At 39.5% G+C, this 20,670-nt stretch overlaps 1 protein-coding gene across 2 annotated transcripts in view; it reads left to right on the top strand.

Annotated features, from left to right (window-relative positions):
• The first annotated feature begins 1,313 nt into the window (after nt 1-1,313).
• Nucleotides 1,314-20,670, top strand: part of dnaaf11 (dynein axonemal assembly factor 11) — a 45,464-nt gene continuing 26,107 nt past the window's right edge. The window contains exons 1-7 of one of the 2 annotated variants that reach the window (XM_044368111.1): nt 1,314-1,332; nt 1,766-1,849; nt 2,687-2,854; nt 2,934-3,011; nt 4,198-4,370; nt 5,126-5,349; nt 6,448-6,597. In XM_044368111.1, coding sequence (XP_044224046.1) covers nt 1,840-1,849; nt 2,687-2,854; nt 2,934-3,011; nt 4,198-4,370; nt 5,126-5,349; nt 6,448-6,597 — 803 coding nt within the window. In that variant the 5' untranslated portion in view covers nt 1,314-1,332; nt 1,766-1,839. Of the gene's footprint in view, nt 1,333-1,765; nt 1,850-2,686; nt 2,855-2,933; nt 3,012-4,197; nt 4,371-5,125; nt 5,350-6,447; nt 6,598-20,670 lie in introns of those variants that run through there. The other variant, XM_044368110.1, reaches the window with a different exon arrangement.

The following is a 20,670-nucleotide window of genomic DNA, read 5'->3' as shown; positions in this document are numbered from 1 at the left end:
AAAGAGAACACCTGATAACCGAATAAATATGAAAAGCTACTGGTGGTGCCGTCATTCCCGTTCCACAGGTAGTTTTCCTGATCTGCTGTATTACAACAACAGCCCTACTGTTTACTTTCCCGTCAGACCAGCTGACCAATCAATAAACAATCGATAAATACATTGGATTAGGGGTGTATTCATTTCTGTTAAACTTTATATTGATTGCAATAAAGCAAATACATTAGATAAACAACATAAAAATGAATCACTGTTGTAGAAATTATGAAATTCCAATAACGTAATAAAAATATAATGAAATTACTGTATATGATAACATTCTCAAAGTATTTGTGCAAAAACAGGTTAAATCAGAATGTAAATTTGAGTAAAAGGTTCATTTTTAATGTTAGATGCATTTAAATAAATCAATTGTAAAATTATTGCAGCTTTGAATCCCACAGAACATGAATGCACTAGATTATTTGGGTCTGTGGTTCAGTTGGTGACATTAAGGTTTTGGTGAATCTGCGATTAGAATCCTTCAGAAATCTTATTTTTTGTATTATTGTGTGACTCTACTTCCAATTTAGACATTAAAAATATTTCCCCATCAGAAAATTCATAATATGTTAGTTACAATACAGATTATAGTCGTGTTCCCAGGTTTTCATTCAGTCCTGTTACCCTGACATGTTCCCCACTCTAAAAATTTGGGACATCCCACAAGTCACACGATCAACAGTAAGTAGTGGGAAGACCAAAAATAAGTTCTCTCACTCTATTTTCTGTATTTTTTTATCATATTGTAAGTATGACTGAGGATGTCAATCTCAACATTCAGTCCTGTTACCAAATTTTTTTCTTGGATGTTATAATGTTTGTTTTTTAAAGATAGTTTTGGTAAACCACCTGAAGGTAAAGCTAAATGTTCTCATGCTATTAGCATTGATCCCATGTGGCTACATTTAATCTATTTGCTAATACTATGCTAAAAACTCAGTCCTGTTACTTTCAGTCCTGTTATTTATAAGAAGAATTTGTTATTTAGAAACAATGTAAAAAATAAATAAAATGGCTTGAAATTTACCATGACACATTTTGACTAGTTAAACATGTGTACTATTAGATACAGTGCTGAAAAAAGATGTTAAAAAATGAAGTGAAAAGTTACAACAAGTCCCCAGGTTGTCATTCAGTCCTGTTACCCTGACATGTTCCCCACACTAAAAATTTGGGACATCCCACAAGTCACACAATCAACAGTAAGTAGTATTGTTTGAGTCTCCTTAAGTCCATGGGAAGGCCAAAAATAAGTTCTCTCACTCTATTTTCTGTATTTTTGATCATATTGTAAGTATGACTGTGGATGTCAATCTCAACATTCAGTCCTGTTACCTAAATTCTTTCTTGGATGTTATAATGTTTGTTTGTTTTTTAAAGACAGTTTTGGTAAACCACCTTAAGGTGCTAAATGTTCTCACGCTATTAGCATTGATCCCATATGGCTACATTTCATGTATTTGCTAATACTGTGCTAAAAACTTAGTCCTGTTACTTTCAGTCCTGTTATTTATATTAAGAATTTGTTAATTAAAAATAAATAAAATGGCTTGAAATTTACCATAACACATTTTGACTAGTTAAACATGTGTACTATTAGATACAGTGCTGAAAAAAAAAAGATAAAAAATTAAGTTAAATTTTGAAAAGTTACAATATGCAAATGGCACCGATTCGGCGGAACGGCCCAAAAGTAATACTTTCTCTCTTTTTGGCTTTGTAGTTGTAGTATTTCCCACAGCGCCTGAAGGCAGCATCAGGTTGGTTTCTATAGCAACGCCTGACAACAGGAGGAAGATGGTTTACAGTAAGTTACAAAAGATAAACTAAAACCCAGTTTAACTCTTAGAACCTAGAACTTAGAACATCTTTGTGTTTTGTAATGTTGTTAATAATCACTGCTGGCTTGTTATTGTCCGTTTTAACGCTTAAAATGATCTTTCAGCGATTCAGTTTGCAGTTTAGGAAGCTTGTTAGCGGTAGTTCGCGCTGGTTCAACTATCTTTAACTGTTTGTTTTGACTTTTTTTTAAAATTTTTTTAGCTAATTTCGTGATAATTAACGCTAGTCATATTGCTTCTAAGTCTTATTTGTTAATTGGGTCCATTAGCAGTGATGGAAGAAATGTTGTAATTTAAGTTTAAGTTTATTTGTTTAGCACTTTTCATACAGTAGTTGTAACACATAAGAAAAACATTAAAAATAGGGAAGAAAGACATTTAAATACATAAAAGTAACCCCAAAACATTAAGATACATTAAAAATAACATATTAAAGTGCAAAAGTACAACAAACAAAGTCAATTGAAGGCCAGTATGTATAAGTTTTTACTTGGCTCGCTCATATATGTTCATATATGAGAAGCTTGAACCACAGTTGCGATGGAAGTATAGTAACAAAAAGAGGGACTTTGGCACTAAAAAGACAGTAACATTGAAAGATATTTACTGTGTGTTATTTGCAATCATTCCTCCTTTTCAGTTCAGTCGTGAAGTGTTGCCTTCCTAATGTGAATCCAATGTAGTGTAAGAGATGGGAGACAAAAAAGAGGATATTTCATGCTACAAAGATTACAGTTTATCCTCAGCAGACATGTTTGACGATCCCTCTCTGTGTGTGTGTGTGTGTGTGTGTGTCCGTCCAGTCACAGAGGACATGGTTCGCCGGCGGGCCGAGCACAACGAGTGTGAGATCTTCTCCCTGGAGGAAGTTTCTCTGCATCAGCAGGACATCGAGAGGATCGAGCACATCGACAGGTGGTGCAGAGACCTGAGGATCCTCTACCTGCAGAACAACCTGATCCCCAGGATAGGTGAGACATCCATCTCATTATGAAAATAACTTTCCTCTGTCATGCTTATAACATCTAAAAAATTTTTTTCCTCCTTTAGAGAATCTCGGTCGCCTGAAGAAGTTGGAGTATTTGAATCTGGCCTTGAACAACATTGAAGTCATTGAAAACCTTGAAGGTCAGTTTACGGAGCAGATGAGTTTCTTTTAAACTTGGATCCACTGCTAAAGATGTTTTAACTGTATATTCTGTAAAATATCAGACAGAAATTTAGTGGAATCAACTAATATTTTGTCATTAACTTCATCTAAATATATAAGATACTGTGTATAATATGTATCTTATATATTTAAGATATATTTAGAGTTTCATTTGACGTGAAATGATGAGATGAATGAATGAACTGCTGTAAGTTCACTCAACTCATTAACTTTCTAAATAAACACGATCAGTATATTAATAGATTTCCCAGCATGCATTGTTTGGGAGTTAAAACTTTTCTTTTTTGTAGTTTGGAGAAAAAAAAACCATACATGATGGAAACTTGCTGTCATGTTGTTTCTTTTCACAACGGTAAAAACGATGCAAACCATGATGAAGGTCAGTATTGAATTCAGTCCCTACATCCCCCCCCCCAACACTACAATGATGTCAGCAGACAACATGGCGGCGTGTACAGACGCCGCGGCCCGTCACGGCTCAGGCTGTAACTTCATATAAGACTCTTAATTTGTATATTTTTATCTCTGGATACCTGTACCGGACACTTTTATACTGTTTATATATTCATACTTATTCTACTATTGTTTAAACTATTTTAACTTGCACATCTTAGGTATGATGGCGAAACATTCTCTCATTCTGCCTTGCACAGAGATGTAAAATGAGGTAAAATGACAATGAATTTGACTTGATATCACTGTTATCTTCGTACTGACTACAGAACAAGTTCTTGGTGTCAGATTAAAAATGCACTTTTGAAGACGTGTGTTCACAAAACTAATCTGAATCAGACAATTTCAAACAACTACCTGACCAGTTCAATGAAAAAATAAAATCTTGATCTACTAAATGAAGGCTTTGGTTTATACAACATGCAATATTTAGTCAAAATAACCTTCGTGGTGTTAAAAGAACTGTTTGTATTTGTCCACTTTTTCTACAGCTGCTCTTTCACCAAACGTATGAAAGGTTTGCTTGTGTAGTTTTAAAAAGATCTTGCAGAAACGCTGGACTATATGTTTTGTTTACATTGTGAAATTTGGTCGAGCAACATTATTTAACTTCCTGTTCTCTCACCTCACATCCCCGTTGAGTCAATAAAATGAAGTTTCGGTGTCCGTGTCGTCGCCGTGTGTCCTCAGGCTGCGAGAGCCTCCAGAAGTTGGATCTGACGGTGAACTTTGTCGGCCGTCTGAGCAGCGTGGAGTCTCTGAAACACAACGTCCACCTCAGGGAGCTGTTTCTGGTGGGAAACCCCTGCACTGAGTTTGAAGGCTACAGGCAGTATGTGGTGGCGTCTCTGCCTCAGCTCAAGGTAACTTTACTCAACCCGCAGACTCTAAAACAACCTTTCAAACATCTCTGAAAATACCAATTCAAAGACTAACTTTACTTTTATTCATTTTTTATTTATTTTCAACGATGCTAAACATATTTATCAGTCTGTTGATGATGATGATGACGGGGGCGTTTAATAACATTTTAGAGCTAAAACAATCAATTTTGACAATCAGTGAATTTTGCGAACACGTTTTTTTTATCAGAGAAGCCAAAATGTTTGTTGTTTCCAGCTTCTCAAATGTGAGTATTTTCTGATTTTCTTGGTTTTACATCATTGTAAATTAAATATCTTTGGGTGTTTTGAATATGTCTATAATTCAGTTTTTACACCAAATGAACCACAGATAGTGTTGAACCAAAACGATGAAGATTATGAGAAATGTGGCTTATACAGTTTAAATATACTGTAGATTTTAAACATTATCTTTTAAAGGATAACTCACTTCATTACAACATTATTTTCTTACTTTTTGACCATAAATCTGAATCTGAATGTAATTTCTGTCTGTATGATAATACTGAACTCACGTATTAATTGCTGAGATTAACACACATCACTTCAGAGACATGGCAAGTATAACTGTTAGAATAAGCTAGAATTCATAGCTTAAAGACTAAATCAACAAGAACAGTTTGATGCTGGATTTAAATGAAAGACAATCAGGAAATCTGTATAATTCTGACGCAGATTCAAAGGTTTTGGCCTCTGCGGTTCGTTTCTGTCCTCAGTGTCTGGACGGGACGGAGATCAGCCGGTCGGAGAGGATTCGAGCCCTTCAGGGCCTGGAGGAGGTGAGGAGGGGAGTCCGGCAGCGGGAGCAGGAATACCTGAGGAGGAGAGCCGCGGAGAAAGAGGAGGCGCAAAGGAAGGCGGCAGCGGAGGAGGAGAGAGGAGACAAGGAGGGGAAACCGGGCTTCGACGGTCGCTGGTACACTGACATCAACAACACAGTGTGAGGAGACGCACGATGACTTCCTGCTGACTCGTGACACGTTTGTCAAAAGCAAATCAACACATTTATACTTCCTACTACTATACTACTCCTGAAGCTTTTAAATGTGTAAAACTGGGCAACTATTCAGTGACAGCACCGCTTCTACAAGCAAGAGGTAGAAGAAGTCAAATCCTTTATATGAAGGAGATTTCTTAATTATCATGTAAATGAAACCCTTGTTGTCATAATCGAGGATTAGAGAAAGCTGTTTTCCTCAGGTAGATCCTCCTGGAGAACGCTGATTACTTGGCTTTTTACAAGTACATACAGTTTGTGCATAACAAAAGACTGCAGACAGGAAGCACAGTGCAGAGCAGCTGGATGAAAGCAGAGATCATTAAACGGATGCAACCGCATATTACAAATAAGTCCAACCAAAGTCAGACTGAAACGGTAACATAAAGTAACACTGTCGAAGTCTAAATAAGTTGGTTTGTTAAATTCAGACAACAAAACACACACTTCAAAAAAATAAAAGTCAGGAAGCAGCGTCATCACTAATAGTTAAAAGTTGGTAAGTTACTAATAGTAACTGTCTGGGAAAAACTTGTGTATTAACCAAATGACTAATTATTGAGATTATTTTGTCACATTTGCATATCCAGTTTGGGGATTTTTACACTTTAAGATCAGTTGAAGAGAAAAACAGAGAAAGATGAAAAAAGTAAGAGAGATGAAAAGACAAAGAAGGAAAGATGAAAGGAAGAAAGAGGTTGTAAGATGATTGTGTCACTGAGCTGAAAGAAACCAGTTTGTTTAAGTTCAGAGGGAAACGATTTTCAACCCACAACAGCCATATTTATCTTATGTTGGATATAAAATCTGAATATTCAAAGTAAGCACCAACTCCAGCTGTCAGATAAACGTAAAGGAGTAGAAAGTCTTTCACATCTGATACTGAGGTACAAACCAGGAGAAGATGTCAACAACCACGGCTTCTTTTCAACTAAATTAAATGAAACTACACCGACCTGGAAAGGATTAAAGTTTTCACAATGATCTCTAGTTGAGGTATCACTGTGTTCCTGTAGTTAAGAGTGTTTTCTGTCGCTGTAGTCCAGGGTCGATGGAGAATAAGGAGAACCAGGAGGTGGAGAAGAACATGGACTCGGATGAGGAGTTCTGGCACACTCCGTGTTCATTCACCCCCGAATCTCGTCTGGAGGCTCACCGCCACCTGGAGGAGAAGAGGAAGGCCAAAGAGAAGTAAGTGCACCTGACTGCCATCCAACTTAGAAGATGATTTAGATGTTTTTGTCATGTAAATGTGATTTTATTATCAATATTTATAACTCTCACACAGAAACATCTGTGTGGTGTTTGAGAAGAGTTTTGAGTTTTAATCATTTGCAGAGGACATAAAAATAACATTGAAAATAGTGAGCAGGGAGAGAAGAAACAACCCAAGAAGGCATTATTAATGACTATCACCTAAATAACACTAAACAATATTTACAATATCAGAGATTTATTTAGGTTTTTGTCAGGTCTTTGACTCTGGAGACATTAGAGTGATGTAGAGATGCAGTTGTCTGTTTTTACCACTGGATGTCACTGTAACATCAAACATTATGCAGCTGATGCTACAATACACACTGACTTACAGTCAGCAGGCAGGTTCAGTTTTCCTCTAAATGACACTTCAACAGAACAAACCAGTTGTTCAATATAACTGAACCTGACACATGACACTTGAACATTTCAGTTAAATGAGCTTCTACTGAAAACACATGTAATCGTCCCTCTTTGCAGTCAGAAATAATGTCAACATGTTTTTTTTTAAATGTATTGTTTATAGTTTTGTATTATTGGAATGAAGAAAAAAGGCCTTTGGGGAAATATCAGAAATGTTCCTTTTTGTCTCAGCTGACTGCGGGCGGCGTGTCGGTGTCTGTGTTTGATTGACAGCACCTGGCAGGCTACCGGTGTCACACTGTATGAACAAAGAAAAACTAAACAAAATGCTGTAGATACAAGACAGACAATGTGTTGCTTACAGGGATTTTGAAGAGAAATGAACAAACCAGCATCTAACAGGTCTGAAGTGACATTCGCAGGTATGTTAACATGCTATTTAATGTGCTGCAGCTGAGCAGCTATTTAGCTATCTAGCCTGCTAACTGACATTAGCTGTGACTTGGTGACTTTTTCAACAAGCTAAGCTGCAGGACAAGGTGTGTGTTCATGTTTATAAGTTAGATTAGAAGGAGACTTTAGCAGATAAGCTAACGTGGGTTGTTGTTCGGAGTCTGTGGCTCTTGTGTTGTGTAGCAGGATGCAATCAGGCTCAGTGTGACCATCTGCTCTGCCGATGATAGAAAGACACGTTATAGCTTTATGTAACATTTGACTTACTGTGTGGAAATAAGAACTCCAGCTATGTAAGTGGATGATAGAACTGTATTTAACTGAAATAATGTAAAAGTAGGGAGCACTACCATGAAACTTAAAGACTTTAAAATATAAATTCCTCCCTTTTGATTCAGTTTTTTTCCTCAAAGGAGAAAACAGGACAAGTTACTTACAGAGCAGATATGTACAGCCTCCACTCCTGTGGTTTCTGTCTTTCCAGCAGATGTTGGAGCCTGTCTGCAGGGAGTTGCTGAATGCATTAGTGAGGTCTAACACTGGGCGATGAGGCCTGGCTCGATGGTGTTGGATGGGTCAAGTTCTCCCACACCAAACTGGGAAAACCATTTCTTTAAGGGGCTGCTTTGTGCACAGGAGCATTTTCTTGTTAAAGCAGGGCAGAGACACAAACTGTTGACTTAAAGTTAGATGCATACTCTAAAATATCATTGAATGCTGTCCATATACATTTGGCCATGTAGTGCTATATACCTCAGTAGCTTCATTTAGATGTTAAACCATTTGTCCTTAATATTGACTGTGAAATGTGCTGAGGCTACAGGTGATTTTGGTGTAACACGCGCTGTCTTCTCAGTCAATCGTCAAGGGAACAGATCAATCAATCACTTAAACGACCACACATCTGAGGTCGGAATCATTTGTTTTTCAGTATGAGATGGAAGGAAACATCAGTTCAACAGCAAAATCAGACATAAATATTACATTTGACACAACAAAATTAGTGGGACAGATGAGGCTTCATCCTCAGGTGCGTCAGTGCAGGTTCATCTGTCGGGTTAATGAGGAGTTTTCAGAGGAACAAACTGTGCCGTCATGATTCGGTGGCGTCAGCTGGAGGAGACGTGAGCAGATTCAGCAGGTCAGAGAGGATTTTGTCCTGACTTTTTGTTTATGTGTTTGTGACTAATGAATCAGCCGGTGAGGTGGAGGCTGCCAATAATCCTGGATGATTTACTGACGGTGCATGTGTGCCAATGAGCAGAAGAGACTGTCAGTGACGCCTGTACGAGACCAGAGGAGGAACTTTATTTTAATTAATTGAACTAACCTGAGATACTGGATTTAAAGCACCTCAAAACTTGCTTTCAAATCTTAACAATTTCTCTGTAACATTAGATTAAATAAGCTATAATCAGATTGCTGTTCAGTTTACAGAGCTTGTACTGAAGTTATTTGAGAAATTTATAATGTAGCACAAAGTCAAGAGGTTGTGATATGTAGCGCAACAAGCTAACGCAGCTGTAAACAGAACCGTGTTCTTGCATATGCTCAGTGGCATCTGGCTTACAAAGATCTACTCTCCTGAGAATTACTATCTTATTGCTGTTATTAGTCTTTGAAGCCGTTTCTAAATAAACTAACGTGACCAAACTCTTCATGATGAGAAACAACGGAGGTCAACAGCACAGAGGAATAAGATTTATCAGGCTTTTATACACACACACGATACTTGTTAGTAGATCAGTTCTTTGTTGGTTTGGATCCAAACATGAGATTCTCTGACAGCAAACAAAAAATATAGAAAATCACCAGACACATCCTTTAGTACACACTTGATGTACATAAGACCTGAACATGACACTGTGAAGGTTAAACTGTCCGGCTGCCACAGACGCTCAACAGACTCTGAACACGGCGCTCATAAGACATAAATGGAGCATTTTCAACAGAAGTGTTTCGGGGGGGGGGGCATAATTGTTGCTGACATGTTCACGTTCCGAATGTTGCGGACAACGTGAAGGCCACGTTTGTTGTCATGTTGATTCTCAGCACCGTCCGTAAAAAGGCTGACAGAGGAAGTCACACAAAGTCATCACCATTTCATTTATACACACTTAGTTGCCGGTTTATTAGGTACAGCTAGACGACACTACTGCGGTCTAAAACATCATCCTCCCTTCATGACGGCTACAATATTCAGTTTTCTGTTTAATCTATTTTTAGAGATTTATTTCATGGTCATTTCAGAGGTTGTAGTTTGTGGAGCTGTTGAACTATACCGGACTGAAACGTAAGATAATAAGATGAAAACGTTAAAAGTCTTTGGCAATTAGACCCCATCGTGATGTCATCATATTTATAAAGGGGAAGTGAAGGTGAGAGTAGAATAGGATGTCCCCTAATGGAGTCCAGATAAATAAGAGGACCAGACTTCTGGTGGTCTCAGACCTGGTCGTTGATGTGATGAAGTGGAGGCGAACGGGGCGGACGAGGGTCGTGACGATTCGCGCTGAAATGACGGCCGACAGCGACAGAGAGAAGAACAGATTTAAAGTTTGCAGCTAAGACATGAAAGGCTGATAGAGATCGTAGCAGAATCTGATTTGTTAATGAAGAGTAACGCCCCTAATCAGCTGATACGAGAGCAGGAGAAGCAGGAGAGAGAGAGAGAGGAACGAGAATGAATGAATGAGTAATAGTCTTCCTGCTTGAACTTACATTAAGCTCCATTTAGTCTACCCTAATTCATAAAACGGACAAAATAATAGAAACACCTCAAAGTACAGCCTCCAAAAAGACCATAAAATAAATGATTTCATTCACATATCAGCACTCTGGAGCTTTAAAGTAGCGGTGAATCTCTGGGTGTCTCACGGTTTTGATTCAGAATCAATTCTTGATTCAGTAAATAGAAAGAGGGGATTATATGAAGGCTCCTTTGTAGTCCTTCGTCCTCTGAACTGCAATATGAAACATAAGTGAGAGTGAAGCTAACTGGTGTTCATGAAGGTCACAACAGCAGAGAAAAAGTGTCTGAGAGCATTTAACAGTCTTCTGCCCGTATGAGAAGAATGAAATCAGACCATCTGACCAACATCACTGCTTCAGTGTTTGTAGTAGAAACAGCAGTGTGTGTGTGTGTGTGTGTGTGTGTGTGTGTGTGTGTGTGTGTGTGTGTGTGTGTGTGTGTGTGTGTGATGGAGTAAGACAGGCAGTGGAGAGCAGCCTCTCTGCTGCAGCGCTCGTACCGGGGACATCTTTCTCCTAAATGCTGTAAAAATGAAACTGACCTCGGAGACACTTCTTCTCCTCCCAGGTTGAGGTTTTTGTAAAGTGCTGCAGCGTCTTTCGGTCAGTTAGTGCTGGAGTTCACTGCTCTGCTCCGCTAAAGTGAGTCTCAGGGTGATGAGGTACCAAGGATTCATTAAATAATCAGTAAATACTTTGTCCGAAGGATCATTATTAAAGGATAAGACTGGTGATTGTCTGTAGGCTCATTGGCTTCTGCTGTACGAGGAACTTCTCTCCGTGATCGCTGTTATTAGTCTCTGTAGCCGTTTCTAAACAAACTAACCTGACCAAACTCTTCATGATGAAGGAACATGTCACCCAGTGCAGCGGTGTGGCTCATCGGCGTGTTTTTAATAGTTTTTGGACGACACCTAAGGCACCACACCAACCAGGTGCTGCACAGCTGAGTTCCACCTTTTTCAACATAACATTATTAACTAACCTTTGAGAACGGCTTCAGAATCGTAGAATATAAGAGCAGCCATTCTTTTGTGAATTGTGAATGGGGTTTTTTTTTATTGTTTTGTCAAACTTTGCACAATACCTGCTTCCTGTACCTACCTTTTAGCGCCTAGTTTTGTTTCTGTGGCATATTTCCTGTCTGATTTAGGAAAATCATGATAAACCCACTGTACTTTACCTGCCCAGCAGCAGAATGACAGTTAGAGACTGGCTGGTGAAGAAAATGCAGCATTTAGCAGCTTAAGCGTTGAGACCATAGACTGTATAAAAATATAGACGTAGTTACCGTGACATCACCCATTGGTTTCTGAAGAGCGGTTTTGAAGCTCCGGCCGTCGCCATCTTGGCAGTACGTGACTCTGTCTAATTCCCAGCCAATCAAAAATGGGCAAAGAGGCGGACCTGTCACTCAAAGCAGCCATGTCCTTCATTATGCAGAACTTTACGGCTTAATAAAATTAAACGGGTGAATTATAAAAACACTCACCTCCCGTACAGTTGTCATGAAAGAGGAAATTAGCTACAGAGACCAAAACTGTTGTTTGTACCAGGCTGTAAACATGTTTATTTCTGCTGTAAACTTGGACATTTTAACATGGAGGTCTATGGGGATTGACTTGCTTTTGGAGCCTCAAGTGGTCGTTCAAGGAACTGCAGTTTTTGGCACTTCCTCATGACTTCATTTTTCAGCCCCGGAGGTTACCGCTTGGTTGAGACCAAAACTGAGCTAAACAGAGAGCGAACAGACGTTGGACTTCCATTCATCAGGTGGACGTAAAACATTCGTGCTGCTCTGTGTCTGCTGGATGTGGAAGTAAGCAGCTGGTTGTTAATACTTCAGTGTGTCTGTGGAGTGTTTAAAAAAATAATAATTTAGGTGTAAAGTCACCGCTGACGCCCTCCTGAACCAATCACATGTAAAACAGACGTGTCGTGTCCACCAATCAAAACCTCAGCATGTTTCAGGCCGGTTGGTGGTGAGTGAGGAAACTATTTGTCAAAGTCTAATTAATTTTCCCGCCATGCCGCTAATTAGTGCTCACCCTTAAGGTGACCCTGGTGCCGGGGTGTTAATTGGGTGTGTGTGTTGCACGTCCTCTTCTCACCGAGCCTCCTCTCTCTCTCTCTCTCTCTCTCTGACACTCACACACACCCTCTGTCTCTCTGTCACTGCAGTTATATCAGCTGGCAGCTGTGAGGTTTCACTCAGTGAGAGCAGCTAGTGGACTGATGGGCTGACCCCGAGACATCCACAGTTACAGCCAAGTCTCTGATTATATCAGTCATTAGTCAGCAGTCATTTACAACTAACAAACAGGCACAAAACTTAGTGATTTATTGTTTTTTTTATGATTTATTCCGGGAAGTTTTACTGAGAGAAACATCCACGATAAGCCGGTTAAATTGTAAACATATCTTTCTCCCTCTCTCTCTCATTCTCTCTCTCTTATTCTGCCTCCAAAACAGTTTTCCAGAGTGTATATAAATCTTAAAACGCCGGCTCGGTGTTTGCTACAACCATCCTCTGTTGTTCCATGATGTGGGTGTTGTGAAGCCAGGACTGTAACTGTGATTAAAGACCATACAAATAAACCTGACATGTAATACATCTCCAGAATAATAAATACACAAAGCCTCCTACACTCCAATCCAGCTCCTCTGAGGATTCAGGGTCGGTCCGAGCTTTGTCCAAGGGCACTCTGACAGTGGAAGTGGGCTCTGTGATACCGGCCCGGAGCCTCCAGTTCACGAGGGGGATAAAACCTCCTGCTGGGTCTGATTATTAAACCATCAGCCCTCTGGTTCCTGGACAAACTGTCCACTTCTACTGTAGATCAGGCTGCTGCAGGACAGAATACGTGTGGCACTGCGATGGTCTTATATTTATTTGTTTTCATGTGTTTTTTCAAGGGATGGAAATACTTGACATTTGAAAAGAATATTGGAAAAACGTTTCGGTGTTTGCTTGAGGTAGAAAAGTCGGAAAGGGAGAAGAAGTGATAAAGGCCAATGGAACAGATTTTGAACAGTAATGCTTCTGTTCCTGTTTTTTCTTCTTCCTCTACTGAAACAAAACATGCTCGTCCTGCTGGCCTCCACTCCACCGGCAAAAACAAACGATCCGTATCGATCAGAAGAGACTGATTCATTTAAAAATGATGATATCTTCTTGTCACATCATCTCCAACATATTCGTATAAATGTAGATTACAGACGCATGCGCTGATTTACGTTTTTTCTTGCAGATATTTATGGAAAAAAACTTGCATTTTAACAGAAACATAACTACTGATCTGTCCTCCTCGGGTCAAGTTATGCAGCTTTCATGCCAGTTACTGGATCGGTATCATCTCCCGTACCAACTAGTCCTCCAAATTAAACGACCAAATATCGTGGTTTGATCATGTGACTCCAGAACGACACATAGGAGCGTTTTCTATCAGCAGTAATCAGCAGGAACGAAGAGTAGCAAAGTCCACCGTTGGGTTAATGTCTTCATCCACCCCTCCTCCTCCTCTGAATGAAGAAATCTGTCCACATATATATAGACGTCATCTGAACTGCAGCACTGCTCCGCCTCACACCGATATAACTTCTATCAGCTGGAGGTATCTGAGTACTGATCCAGAGCTGTCTTTGTCCCAAATATCAAATCTATAAACTTCAATGGAAGGAAGTCATTCAAATAATCTTTATGTGAGGTAACATGAGGTCAGGGATTACTGGGACACAATGACTGAATGAATGTAACTGATAGAAGTAAGACGGTTAGATAAAGAAATGGTGTTTAATGTGAATTGATCATGTTTTAGCCGATGCGTTGAGGGGATCAGGTCAGAACATGGAGACTCTCATTACAGGTTGTAATATCAGGCATCCAAAAGCTGCATATAGTAACGTTTGAGTGACAGATGCCGTCTAGCAGCTGTAGTAATAAATAAATGCCGTTCACTTCAACATCCACAACGTAATTTTGACAGGAAACTCTGCATTTTCCACGCCTCACATCAACCAAAGCCTGCCACTGAAGATAATTAAGATAATTAAACCCAGTTTTTATGGATTTAGTGTCATATTGCCATCACACAGAATTATTACAGAGCAAATTAACAACCAGCTTGAACTTGAAGATTCTTTATTTCACAGATTCACAGACTTGACTTTCTCTGGAAAATAACTGCCGTTAATACCGAGACCAGGATCAACTGATAGTATAGTAAACATGCACATATACTTCATTAACTGAGAAAGGTGGATTTATAGTGTTAACTCTCGTCCAATTACTCGATCTCTCACGTCTCTACCTGCAGGGATTCATACTGTTTATTTTGTTTAAGAGTTGGACAGAAAGAGGAAGTAGATCAAGTATTGAATAAAGCATCTTAATAAACTCAGAATCAGCTTTTTCTGGCCGCGACTCAACAAAGTCTTGATCAAACAGACTGCAGTAGTAGCTGAATTTGTTCTTTTCTGTTGTTTGTGTGTAAGGTGGGCGAAGGTGTGTCAGATATATTTTTCTTGCCCATTTTTCTATCCCACAGCGAACCTTTCTGTTTCACCCCCCCCCCTCCCCTCCCCCCTCCCTCCACCTCACTGACACTGCTGACTCACAGCGTTTAGTTCTCATAACACCTCGAGCCACAGAGTCATGAATATCTGAGCCGCGTATGACGAATACTGTACAAGTATCCAGCCGTGTCAGTGCTCTCACCTCTGCTCCGTCTCCTGCTGAGGAAACTCTTTACATCGGCTCCAAGTTATTTCACTGGTCCGTTTCCTCCTCCAGCTCTGATGCTGTTTCTGACACACTTCTGCAGCAGAATGTGTCAGTTATAACCTAAAGATCACTTGATAGATTATGGTTTACTGGCTTGTCATGGTGTCATTTTTTATCCAAATCAATCCTAATCTCCATACTTTCAGGCCCAAAACTGATCATTTGACCAAATATGTGTTACTGTAATTTGCTTTTTTAGGGCAGAATTAGTCACTAAGATTTATTTAAATAATATCAGCTTGTCCAGTTGTCAAAATCCAGATGAGAGAAGAAAAGATGAGGTGATAAAAATGCTGATACTGTGCATTCACAGCTATAAGACAACAGTAAGACATTTGGGCCTTTCTTTGCCCTGAGTTTCACCTGTCAGGCTACATACACACCTGCAGCCTGAGAGGACGACTGCAGAAGAATTTCTATTTTTAAATAACAATTATTGGTTTATGACCAACACCTTATAAAGTAATAAATACTCCAGCAGTAAGCGAGACTGTGCAGAAGTTTTCCGCGTGTTTATTCAAGTTGTGCCTTCCTACAACCAGGAAGCTGCAGCTAACGATTATTTTGGTGAAAAAGCCTAATTAACATCCTCAAAAGTCTTGTTTTGTCCACAACCCAAAGTTTATTATCATAGAGGACTAAAGAAACCAGAAAATATTCACAACTGAGGAGCTGGAGTTAGAGAATTTAGATATTTAAAAAAAAAAAAAAAAAGACTCCAAACTAAATTTAATAGTTGGCAACTAATTGATTAATAGAGTAACTGTTGCAGCTTTACCTCAGACACACCTGTCACATATTATACCTTAACATCACTGCACCTGTATCAAACTACTGATAATAAACACTAAAGATTCATGACATTAAGAATTCATGATATCAAGTCATTGACTTCAAGTTGATAGAAAAATAAAATGAACTAAAACACAAAAACAAACAAAAACATTTCATCTCTACACGGTCAATATTCTCATAAAAATGTTGGAATTAAACATCAATCAAATATTAAATATCAACTGTAGATACGACAGTAAAGGACATACATATAATACAATATTCATCTATCGTAAAGTAGCAACAAACGCAGCATTTCTACTTCCTGAATACATTACTGTTAATTTGGAGCCACATGATATGAATTTTCATAATAATGTCTTATTTTCTAGATTAATATAAATATTTAAAGTGCTGAAAATAGAAATCATCTTCCAGTTATTCTCCCAATCAATAATTTTGTCTATAAAATATCAGATAATAGTGAAAATACCCAAATATATTCAGTTTACTGTCATATATGATGAAGAAAAGCATCAAGCTGATATTTGGCATTAATTTTCTAACGATCAACTGATCGATTAATCGAAACCGAACCTACTTTCTCGTTTATAACACACATTTATCGTATGAGTTTCTGAATCCTGGTGGAATCGGTCCATCAATAATACGTGCAGAGAAACACTTTATCCTTTTTTAATGACATTTCATCCACAGGTTGGTAATAAAAGGCCTTTCTAACGATAAGGTTCAGGTTCTACCCGGATAAGCCTGATTTGAAGAAACCCAGCGTGACGGCGAAGAAGCCAGCCGGTGACTCTGGCGTTCCTAATCCCATAATATAAAAAACCATCGCGGGCCTGCATGTTGTCCAAGCATAAAAAATCAGGGTGATATGGCCGTTGCCGTTTTTATCGTCTCCCTGCGCGCGGCTGTCAGAGCGGCGCTGACTTGATGCATGCAGTCGTGCCGTCACTGGGTTGTCAGGAAAGATGAATTTCCTCCTCCTGAGGTGGATTCTGGTGGATAAGGTCAGCCAGGAGACGCTTCTGTGTTTAATGGCCGCTCTGTTTCCCTCTGAGAGGGGAGGATAACACCCGGACGAGCAGCAGATCCAACCTGCAGTCTGTAGAGCTCCACTTTGTCGGAAAAACCGACAAGGCCGATAAACGGAGGAAGTTATAATTGACGGACGACGGACGGGAAGCGTTTGTGAGATAACGTGTGATGTGTTGTTGAATGTTTAAATGAAGAGATTGAGACACCAGGTTGATATCTTGAGCTTCTGGTTGACAAAATAACACTAAAACAGACGAAATCCTCCACACGGTGAACATTAAATGAGAATCCACGTTAAAAACAAGACGTGAGTGATGTTGAAGCCTTCTGTCTCCGCCGTCTTCATCAAGTTTTACTGAAATTTACTAGACAAAAATATTTCAAATGTAAGCGTCAAAGTTAAAAGCAGCTTTTGTTCTGATTTATTGATTCATTGTTTTTATTTCCAGTGTTGTTTGGAGGAATCTGCTCGCTCATAGGCGCACTGGGAGTCTTGATCAATCACTACAGATTAATAAACAGAAGGAGATGTGTGTGATTTAAACAGCTGTCTGTGGAGATTAGACTTCACCTGCTGCACCGGAGAGGAAATGAACAAATGTGACACGAGCGAGTCTCTGAGTCAGACACGTTTGATAAAATGTTTCTGTTCAAGGAGTCAGATGAGTGACGGACGTCAGAAACGTTTCTTCCTGTGTGGATTTATCTGAATCCCTGCAGTGATTCTCGCCTCTAACAATCGTTTAATATGTATCATTTTATAGATTCATCTCCTGATTATATTTACGATTGATAAAATGTCACAAAATATTGAAAAACGTCCGTCACTTTGTAGGTAATTTAATGTTTTATTTTATCCGACTAACAGTCCAAAACCCAAAGATATAAAACAAAGAAGAGCAAAAACATTTATCGACAACAACATCGATCAGTTGTATTTCTAGTTACAGTGTTTCCTGTTATAATGTGACTGAAGTTTCACACTGAAGTCACTTAATGAGACCTGAGTCTGCTGATGAAGGTCATGAGGTGCAGTTGAGAGTTGGGCTGCGACTAACGATTATTTTCATTATCGATGAATCTGTTGATGATTTTCTTGATGAATTGATTCATTGTTTGTTATGTTAAGTGGCAGAAAATGGTGAGAAACGTTGATGAGTGTCTCCCGAAGCCTGAAATGTCTTATTGTGTCTGGAAGATATTCAGAAACCAGAAAATATTCTCACACGAGAGGCTGCAACCAGAGAATTTTTGTGTTTTTTCTTTAAAAAACTGTTGCTGATTGATTTTCTGTTGATTGACTGATAGATGAATCAACTAATTGTTGCAGCTCTGATTGAAAGCTCCAGAAAAAAGCTTGTAATTGGACCTTGAGTTCAGATTAACTCCTGTTTCTGATGGTAAGAATGAACTTTCACACTCAGGGATTCATTTTTTCATTAATTTAAGTGATTGTTCAGTCTGATAAATGTCAGAATAATGAAACATTTCCATCAAATCCTCTTTTTCTATCCAACCAACAGCCCAGAGTTATACAGTTTACAGTGATATAAAAGAGAGAAAAGCAGCAAATCCTGAGGATGTTTGGCATCTTGCTTCAGTTAATTGTTTCACCACTAATCCATGATAACATGGCGTGCTCGGCTCTCACAGTGCGCGGTATACGAAGACAATACGCCACCGAACAAAGGTGCGTCCTCCCGGCTGCGATCGTGCTGCTGTACATAAATCAGATGAAGACTCCTCTGCAGCTCTGAGTTGTTGGTGGCTAACTGAAAGCTGTCTGAACAGATCGTCCTCAGCTCTCCGGACTCTTCAGAAAGCAGCAGTAGAGCTGTCAGCACTGATCTCTCCCTGACTCAGCAGTTTGATAGATGCCCCGTCACACCCCTGAGAAAAAAAAAAAAAAAAAAAAAAAAGTTACAGAAGAGGATTTTATAGCGCAGAGAGCCACACAGTTTGACCTTGACAAGTCAGCAGTATATGGCGTTGAATGAGATGGAGGGCCGGAGTCAGAGTGATGAAGATACTTGCCCTCTGTCTCACCCCGACTCATCACACCAACACACACACACACACACACTGTCACTGTTCACATGTGTTTTACAGACTCTAAGTCGTCACCTCACGTCACATCGCAAAAACGTGACACAGCAACGTTTAAACCGTCGTGCATTTCAAGAATAAAACACCGGAGGTCATGACGCCACGGGGGGATAATGAGCCTCACAGGCAGAATATCGAGTTATAACAGACCGGTGTGATGTGTGCAGAGGTGTGTGTGTGTGGTTCTCTGTAGCGGCCCAGTGTCGTCTGTAGGTGTGATTTAATGAACACAATGAACGTCCGTGCGTAATGGAACTGCGCTCTGACGCAGCACTTCTAAAATCAGAAGCTGCAGATTTATCTACATATCTGTCCTGCTGCCTTCAGGTGCTGCAGGGATTTCATGAAGTGAAGAAGAAGCTTTTCATACGCTATAAAGAATCTACGGACTAACAGACAACCGTAAGAAATTAATTCACATTTTTCTCAAGTGTGTCTTAAACCAGCAGTCAAGTGTAATCCTCACTGTAATCATTCCTCCTGTTCATACTGGATATTAAAAGATCCTTCAAATGTGTTTTCAATGTAAGTGATGGAGGATAAAATCCACAGTGTGTCCACACAGTCATTTAAAAGTCTCTGTGAAGCTTATATTCAGCTTCAGCAGTCTGAGTTAGTCATATCAAGTGGATATCTGACACATTTACAGTCTTTTTAGCATCAAATTCCCTCTTTGTGTTTCCCTGTTGAACTGCGGTGGAAGTATAGTAACAAAAAGAGCTAAATAGTTCATTTACATTTTAAGCGTTATTCTGTTTTTGTACATTTTCTGCTGCAAGTGTCACGATGTTGAGCCAGAAACAGACGTGCTTTCAGTTTCCACCAACATACCAACGACTCACTTTGAGCTGCTTCATCGCACCGTTCGCTCTGCGCTGGTGACCGAAATACCAACACAGGAGGACAAAACAAGTTTCAAGGTCAGAAAAACGTCCAAACTGTTTGGTCATTGCCCAGTTATGTATATACATGAACGTGTGGACAGGTAAAATGGTTAAAAGCAAATTCATTCACTTTATTTTAACTTTAGAAATGAGCCGGTCAGTTGAGGTGATGATGAGAAGAAGAAGAACCATGGACAGTGTCAGAGAGAGAGAGACGGGGCTATAACTGAAGAAAAAATCTCACCATGTCAGTGTTGTCATGATGTCAAAGTTATGACTTTGATACGATACGTGTCTTAATATCTCAGTACTGAAATGACGCCACGGCAAAAACCTGAAACATCAGGAAAAGTAATGGAATAATATATTAGACGACAGTATTGCGATACCTTTCTAGTATCAGTATACCGTGCAACACTACACTGCATAATGAGAAATATGTTGCAAACAAATTATAAACAGCAAGCCAGATAATTAACAAAAAGCTTCAGCACAATATTTTAATGACTGTAATTGAGGATCGATATGATATCTGAGGAGGAACGCAGGGTGGCTCCGCTTCCTCCTCGCCGTTCGGCTGTTAACACGGATGACCATGGCGCTAATGGAAGCATTAACCCAGGAAGTGTTAGCGCCTCGTCTCGTTGCTCCGCAGCACCACTTAAACTCATTAAAGGTCTCTCTGCAGCCCACCGCTCTAATAAAAACGTGAACTTAACGTGGTGAAGTTCAGCAGATTGAACATACCGTCACACTCGTCACACTCGTCCCCCTCGACCGCCGACTGGGTCTAATAGACGGATGTGTGTGTGTGTGTGTGTTTCATGTGACTAA

The sequence above is a fragment of the Thunnus albacares genome, chromosome 12 (assembly GCF_914725855.1).
Source record: "Thunnus albacares chromosome 12, fThuAlb1.1, whole genome shotgun sequence".
Taxonomy (NCBI): domain Eukaryota; kingdom Metazoa; phylum Chordata; class Actinopteri; order Scombriformes; family Scombridae; genus Thunnus; species Thunnus albacares.
The sequence above is the reverse complement of the archived record's forward strand: the minus strand, read 5'-3'. Positions and strand labels throughout refer to the sequence as shown.